The 7,889-nt window shown below is 42.5% G+C and overlaps 1 protein-coding gene across 1 annotated transcript in view; it reads left to right on the forward strand.

The window, feature by feature from the left end:
- The window catches only part of fndc7b (fibronectin type III domain containing 7b), a 31,238-nt gene that overhangs the window by 5,447 nt on the left and 17,902 nt on the right, over nucleotides 1-7,889 (forward strand). The window contains exons 7-15 of the mRNA XM_014024970.1: nucleotides 1,407-1,525; nucleotides 1,637-1,778; nucleotides 3,845-4,108; nucleotides 4,240-4,500; nucleotides 4,691-4,951; nucleotides 6,500-6,757; nucleotides 6,872-7,132; nucleotides 7,222-7,485; nucleotides 7,593-7,853. Coding sequence (XP_013880424.1) covers nucleotides 1,407-1,525; nucleotides 1,637-1,778; nucleotides 3,845-4,108; nucleotides 4,240-4,500; nucleotides 4,691-4,951; nucleotides 6,500-6,757; nucleotides 6,872-7,132; nucleotides 7,222-7,485; nucleotides 7,593-7,853 — 2,091 coding nt within the window. The remainder of the gene's footprint in view (nucleotides 1-1,406; nucleotides 1,526-1,636; nucleotides 1,779-3,844; nucleotides 4,109-4,239; nucleotides 4,501-4,690; nucleotides 4,952-6,499; nucleotides 6,758-6,871; nucleotides 7,133-7,221; nucleotides 7,486-7,592; nucleotides 7,854-7,889) is intronic.

Consider the following 7,889-nt stretch of genomic DNA (forward strand, 5'->3'; position numbering starts at 1 on the left):
AGATAGATAGATAGATAGATAGATAGATAGATAGATAGATAGATAGATAGATAGATAGATAGATAGATAGATAATATTTGAAGTTCCCATATTGAATAGATTTCCAGACACCCCCCTTTCAGATGGAGCCCCCTCCTCAAATATGGGGTCTATCGTAAAACCGTTGGCTGGTGCAGTGTAGGTCGGACACATCTACATTCCTACGTTCACACTGATCGGTGCAGCCATTTCTGTGCTAAGGCTGATCAAAAATCTCTGAAAAAATAAAATTAAAATGAACAGTACGTAAACAATATGACGCTTTATGTGTGGGGGTCATAATAATAAGTCTCGACATTATTTACACTTGATTTTTCTGATAACCACTAGACAGTAACATAGTATTATATGTTACAGTACGGTAATTTGAAAAATAGGCTTGACTTGAAACCTCAAAATTGTTAAAGATAATTCTTGTCTGTCTGCAGATTATTATTTGCTTTACGAGAATTTTAAAAAGCTGCAACCTGATTTGAATAAGAATAACTCTACTTGTTCATCGTAAAAAGTAATTCTACCTCTTAATTACAGTCAGATCAGTGACAAATGTTCTATTAAATGACAAATATTGTAACAACTCCACCCAGGCATCTTTTTGTGTGGCTTGTTGTTCTTTTCATCTCATGTATCACTCTATTCTGTTTGAGAGGTCTGGTTGATACTTTGTGTCCTGCCCCACCCCGTGTGGGTCACACGAGGAGCGGACGAGCTTTTGTGGCATAAATTATGTTTAATATGATTTTGTTACGAGTCGATAAAATTCTGATATTTAATACCTGAAATTAAAATCTTAGCATTGAAAGTGGTCATTTTACTAAGCCAATATTCAACACCTTATAATAAACTTCTTTTGGAACATAAGTAGATAAAATGTTCTTTTTTCTCCCTCAAATGTATTATGTCACAGTTATCATTAGAGCAATCCTTTTTAGGAGATCTCTCGAGGTTACTAAAGCACTGTAAGCCTGGAGTCATTGGGGAATACTTGCTTATAAATGTCATTTTTGTGTGATGTCCAAGTTCACATACGTGTTGGAATCATCCCTTGGTGTCTCCTTTTTAAAACTAGACCTCTCATTGAATTTTATGGACTGTATCACATTGTGTTGTGTTCATTTTCCACAATAGCTTTCATGGAACCTGACTACAACGGAAAACAAAACCACTATCTTCTATATCAGGGCGTTTTTGACCTGAAAAGAGATTTGAGATGTTTGCCTTTCATGTTGACATTCACCCTCAAATGTTTTTTTATATCTTCTTTCATTTATCCATTTACTGTATCTGTACACTAATTGAATGATATATCATAGTATAAAATTCCAATATTGTTTAAATAACTGTATGAATATCACTTCTCTTTAAAGCTTCCTGTCCTCCAAGCAACTTGATGTTGTTTAGACAATGCCAGAGTGACGTCATCACGTTTTCATGGAATCGCACAGACAACGCTGAATACTACCTTGCAAAGGCAGTCGACTCCAAGGTACTAGATTTTAATAAACAGGCTTTAGATTTCTTACTTGCAATGAAACACATCCATGTATTTAAAAAAGTGGTATTTTCCTGGATCACACTGTGATTTCTCTGTACCCAGGGAGTGGTTTACAACTGTCTGACTGGAGACACGTCTTGTGATTTCACACGAACACTGTGTGGACGACTCTACACCTTCACAGTTCAGTCTGCCACAGGGGGATGCACAAGTACAATGAGCTCAAGTGTTTCCATTCAAACAGGTAAAGTAAAACTACATTTGAGCGATAATTATGACTAGGAAGCTGGAACCTTGTGCAATATCTATATAAACATCTAACACACTGCCTGGCTAAAAAATATTCACCACCAAAAAAATAATAAACCCACTATAATACACTATAATATTTCACTGGACCGCCTTAAGCTTTGATCACCCGCTTCGGATGTTATCATCTATTAAATGGACATTATTAGCCATCATCAGTCCCATAGAATGGCTTCAGATTAGCTTCAGACTGTACCGACTGTGCCGCCTCATGGGTTCTTCATCCCATAGAATGGCTTCAGACTGTCAGCTGGTTAGTATGAGGCATAAAGCCACTAAGATTTTTTATGCAATCTGGTTAATATGAGGCATAAAGCCACTAAGGTTAATTTTAGAGAAAAAAGTGACATGGGCCACGATAAAGTAGATCAGAATCCGGTGGTAGAAAATTGTTGCATTCCAATGCATGTGGCACTGGTAACCCTCTAGGGGGCACTGTTGGGACAGTCTGAAGCCAATCTATGGGACTGATAACCGCTAATAACGTAAGTAAGTAAGGTAAAGTTTTATTTACAAAGCGTCCATTTAATGGACTGATAACATCCGAATTGGCTGGCTTTGATTACGGCACGCATTCGCTGCAGCTTTGTTTGGATAAGCTTCCCAGACCTGATCAACTGCAGCAACCACAGATCACAGCACTTCCCCCACAGACTTGTACAGTAGTCACTATGATGGGTGCATCCTTAAAGACGATGAGTCCCCACTATCCTTCCAGATTTTAATAAAGCATTGGACAGCTCAAACTAATTTTAGTAGTTTCTGCAATCTCCTTAGATGTTTTCTCTGCTTGATGCCAATGATTTGGCCCTTCTCAAACAGGCTGACATCTTTTCCGTGACCACAGGATGTGTTTTCGAACATGGTTGTTTAAGAAATGAGAAGCAACTCATTGCACCAGTTGGGGTTAAATAACTTGTTGGCAGCTGAAAGATAATCACCCACGCAATAATTATCCAATAGGAGGTTCGTATCTATTTGCTTAGTTAAATCCAGGTGGGGGCTTTTTTTTGATGGCCAGGCAGCTCAAGGCTCTAGGAGCTTTGTGGAGACCAACGCCCGAGCCCCACGATCCACATTCTGTCCCTACAAGGCTGCCTTTTTCTGGAAAATGGTTCCCACGATGCGGCAAAAACGTACCCCCCAACACACACACCTGGTTAGTACTTGGATGTGAGACTGCCTGGGAATGCCAGGTGCTGTATCAATGTAGGAGTTGCACCGACATTGGTCGCTTGTAACAGAAAACCTTTGACTATCATAGGTTGCCTTCAATGAAGGATGCCAAATCAATCAATCATATACATATATATTTGTAGATTAATGAAATCAGTATTACTGAACTTCATTTGCAACAAGTAAAATTAATTTAATTACCACATTTCTTTGCACATCACACTTAAAGCATTGTTTGTTGAAAACTCCACTGGTTTAAAATTACTTTTCATTGTGTTGATGAAAATGTTGTTGCAAAACCATCAATGTCTGAAGGAGATTTGTCCTAGTGTTTTTCTTTGTGTTGATAAACTGATTACAGACAGGTATACTATCTGTTGTAGTCATCATTTAGGTCTACCATTGGGGGGGATTGTGCTCTAAGCTGCATGTCATTTTCAGCAACTTTGCTTAAACAAACATATATGACATTGTAAATTTTTGAATCAGGTCAAAGTTACCCAAAGACAACAAGAGAGTTGCATCTGTATACTTAACCAGTTAATTTCTATTGTGTTTGAGCAAATGGTTAATTTTACTGGGGTGGGGGGTTATATTCACTGGATCAAAATTATGTGGGGGGTGGGGGGTGGTTCATAACCAACCTAACCCTCCCACAAATTACGCCTACCTTATTAAAGAAAGTCATAGTAAGACTTTGGTCCTTTGGCCAAAACCAACATTCTCATTTTGAATACTTGACTGCTGAGTCTAAATGTCCAATTAGTTTCTTGATGCTCAGTAAGCACTTTTTAACATTTATGAATATATTTTTTCTTTATCCAGCACCCTGTATGCCTCAAAATCTACAAACGTCAGCCAGCTGCAGCAGTAACGTTTTAATCAGCACGTGGGACCTTGCTGAGGGGGCGCTGGGGTACACGGTTAATGCTGAAGGCAACTATCAGGGCAGTAAATATAACTGCAGCTCCCAGACCAACAGCTGTGCTATGGAGGGTGTGATCTGCGGAGAGAGCCTGACCATCACCATCAAAGCTTTTGACAATGAGTGCGCCAGCCCATTGCTGTTGGGGAATCCTGCTGAGACAGGTAAAACAAAAGTTTACTTGTCCAACTCATCTCTATTACTGAAACAAAAAGGCAAATGTTACAGCTGAACGTGCCACCTAAAAATGAACAATGTTATAATATTACATGATTAATTAAATTCTCTTTTCCAGTCCCGTGCACTCCTCTGAATGTATCAGCTGTGAAAGACTGTGGATCCAACTCCATCACTGTGTCCTGGAGCATGAACAGTGGTGCAATTTTCTATGTTGCAATGGCAAAAGATAGTAACAACAGGATTTACAGCTGCAACTCCATGGATCTGTTCTGTAAGATTCAAAACCTGAATTGTGCCACAAACTATGACATTACCGTCCTTTCCTCCAACTTCTACTGCAACAGCACAGAGAGTGCTGTCTTTACCATAAAGACAGGTACTGTGTGGAGTTTTTATCCTCTTTATTATGTTTTTAGTTGTTTTACTTAAAAGCTGGATGTGGTTTAGAAAATGATAATAAAAATAAATGTAGCATTAAGAATTTGTAAATGCTTTCCAAGTTTTTGAAAAGAAAATCTGCAAATTTCAGAAATATTTGATGATTTCGTTTTTTTTTATTAATCCAGCCAACTGCCCACCAAGCAACCTCACTGCCTCTTTGGACTGTGTGTCCAACATGGCTCTGATTTCTTGGAATGCCAGTCCATCAATGAGCTCCTTCACCGCTACCATGACGGATGCAAGTGCCGGACTTCTCAGCTGCAGCTCATTTACAACCAGCTGCAAAGTGCCCAACCTGAAGTGTGGCCAGCTCTACGCAGTCACTGCCACTTACTTTGATGGCATCTGCTCCAGTATGCCCTCTGATCCCATCTACATGCAGTCAGGTAGAAACAACCTTAGTTCCAAACATCCACCCAAGCATAATATCTTTACCTACTTGTTCCTTTCCTGGTCGCTGGCGCCAATGTCCAACGTTGTGAAAGGCAGGTCCATCACAGCCACACCGAGGGGCAATTTAGAGTTACCACTAAGCTTTTTATGCATGTTTTTGGCCTGTGAGAGAAAACCCACATGTGTACGGGGATAACATTCAAACACCGCCCACCCAGGCTGAGATTCAATTCTGCATCTTTCTTGCTTAGAGGCAACAGATCTACCAAAGTTCCAAGCATGCAGTAACATGTTTAAATCTGTAAATTATCTCTTTGGTTCTGTATTAAGTAGCTTACAACTAGACACATACAGTATTATACATCCACAGTTGTACACTGGAACTGCAGAAACTAACTAGAATAATAGCTGGAGAAACTATGAAAGGGCTTGTCACATGCAATCCATTTTAAATTTACAGTTTGACTATACTTTTGAACTCCAGCTCTCACTGAGGAGTTTGCAGCTGAGTGTGAAGTGGCTGGGATAAAGATCTGTGCCTCTAAACCCGAGACCATGGTCTTGAGCTAGAAACCCATACGGTGTCTTCTCCAGGTCGGGGAGGAGGTCCTGCCCCAAGTGGAGGAGTTTAAGTATCTCGGAGTCTTGTTCACGAATGAGGGAAGAGTGGAGCGGGAGATCGACAGGCGGATTGGTGCTGCGTCTGCGGTGATGCGGGCGCTGTTCCGGTCTGTCGTGGTGAAGCGAGAGCTGAGCCAGAAGGTGAAGCTCTCGGTTTACCTGTCGGTCTAAGTTCCTACCCTCATCTATGGTCTCGAGCTTTGGGTAGTGACCAAAAGAACGAGATTGTGGATACAAGCGGCTGAAATGAGTTTCCTCTGCAGGGTGTCTGGGTTCTCCTTTAGAGATAGGGTGAGAAGCTCAGTCATCCGGGAGGGACTCAGAGTAGAGCCGCTGATTCTCCACGTCGAGAGGAGCCAGTTGAGGTGGCTCATCTGGTTAGGATGCCTCCTGGACGCCTCCCTGGTGAGGTGTTCCAGGCATGTCCCACTGGAAGGAGGCCCAGAGGAAGACCCAGGACACGCTGGAGGGACTATGTTTCTCAGCTGGTCTGGGAACGCCTTGGGAATCCCCCAGAGGAGGTGGCTCAAGTGGCTGGAGAGAGGGAAGTCTGGGTCTCTCTGCTTAGGCTGCTGCCCCTGTGACCCGACCCCGGATAAGCGACAGAAAACGGATGGGCGGACTATACTATTTGTAGAAGATCACTGTCATCTACCACCATCCCAAATTTTGTCCCAATGGCTGAGATATGTTTTTTTAGGTTATTAGGTTTTAGCTTTGCAACCCATTCATCTGCTCTCTTATTAATTTGAAATGGCAAGCCCTAATTAAGTGCAGCAATTAAGTCTAAAATGTTCCGAAAATATCAATGAAATCAAACAAGATATTGATTTATTCCTCTTTAAAATATGACTGTCTGAAGAAAAATCTAATTTCCTGTATGCCCTTCTTGACCCAGTCTTCTTCTTCTTTCGGTTCAGTTCCCTGTGGTCCAGACAACATGCTCGTTAATGTGGACTGTGCATCTGGTGGTATGAACATTAGCTGGAGTGCAAGCAAAAGCTCAGAGGGCTACTTGGCCGTGATCTCAGACAGCTACAACCAGATGTCCTCCTACAACACCACAGACCTGAAACTGATAGTTCCTGCTAAGCAATGTGGGCAGCAGTACACAGTGAGAGTGAAGTCCTTCAATAGGAGCTGCATCAGTTTTCCATCAGAAATTAAATTTAGTGAAGGTAAGCATAATGTCTGTTCCACTGCAACACTACATTCAAAATTCAAGTTTCTTTATGGCACGGCAGGTTAACAGTACTGAGCTCATCATATGTTTTGTGTTTGTTTCCTCTCAGCCCCATGTGTGCCCACTAATGTGGTGGCAAACAGAAGCTGTGGGCAGAAGTTTGTGGATGTGACGTGGCAAGCCAGCCGGGGAGCCAAAAACTACACTGCAGCTGCCGTGGACGATAAAGGCAATCGCTTGAATTGTGTGTCTAATCAGACATCCTGCAGGCTGGACGGCATAATGTGCGACCATGTTTACAGCATCAGTGTGGTCGCTGTGGATGACTTTTGTACCAGCATGAAGAGCCTCCCCGTGAAACTAACAATAGGTACCAAATTGCATGAAATAATTACGTTACATCGTAGACAAATGTGTTCGAATGCACTCTTACGGTTTATRTGAAACCCTTCTTTGCAGAGCCCTGTCCTCCCTCTCATCTAACCGCCTCGGTGAACTGTACTAACAACTCCGCCAAGCTGAGCTGGAACAGCAGCCCAAATGCAGTGTCCTACACTGGAACGGGAACGGGCTCAGACGGAACCATTGTGACATGTGAGGCAGGGCTGGCACAGGGGTGTGAGCTGATAGGACTGAACTGTGGCATGGTGTATACTTTCACCGTTTCAGCATCAGACGGTAACTGTCGAACTATAGACAGCGAACCGGTCATCGCCACAACCGGTGAGAGGCACGAGCAGTTTGAAAAGACAAGAAATACCAAATATTATGCGTGCGACACAAAGTTACAACTCAAACAACTTGTTCGACCTCTTCACCTCTTGTTCCAGGCCCATGTGCTGTTCAGAACGTGCTGGCTGCCATCAACTGCAGCGCCAACACACTGAGCGTCAGCTGGGTGTCTGGATCCATCCTCATGAACTACAGCGCCACCGCCGTGATTGCAAACGGCATCGCGCTCCAGTGCACCACACAGGGTTCCAGCTGCACAATCGCTGGCTTACAGTGCGGTCAACAATACACGGTGAACGTGAAGCCCGTCAGCAGCACATGCGAAGGCCCCGGCAGTGCACCAGCGATTGTAAATTCAGGTGTGTTTCTTTGTTCAGCCATCAATTACATATACA

Source organism: Austrofundulus limnaeus, unplaced genomic scaffold (genome assembly GCF_001266775.1).
Source record: "Austrofundulus limnaeus strain Quisiro unplaced genomic scaffold, Austrofundulus_limnaeus-1.0 Scaffold450, whole genome shotgun sequence".
NCBI lineage: Eukaryota > Metazoa > Chordata > Actinopteri > Cyprinodontiformes > Rivulidae > Austrofundulus > Austrofundulus limnaeus.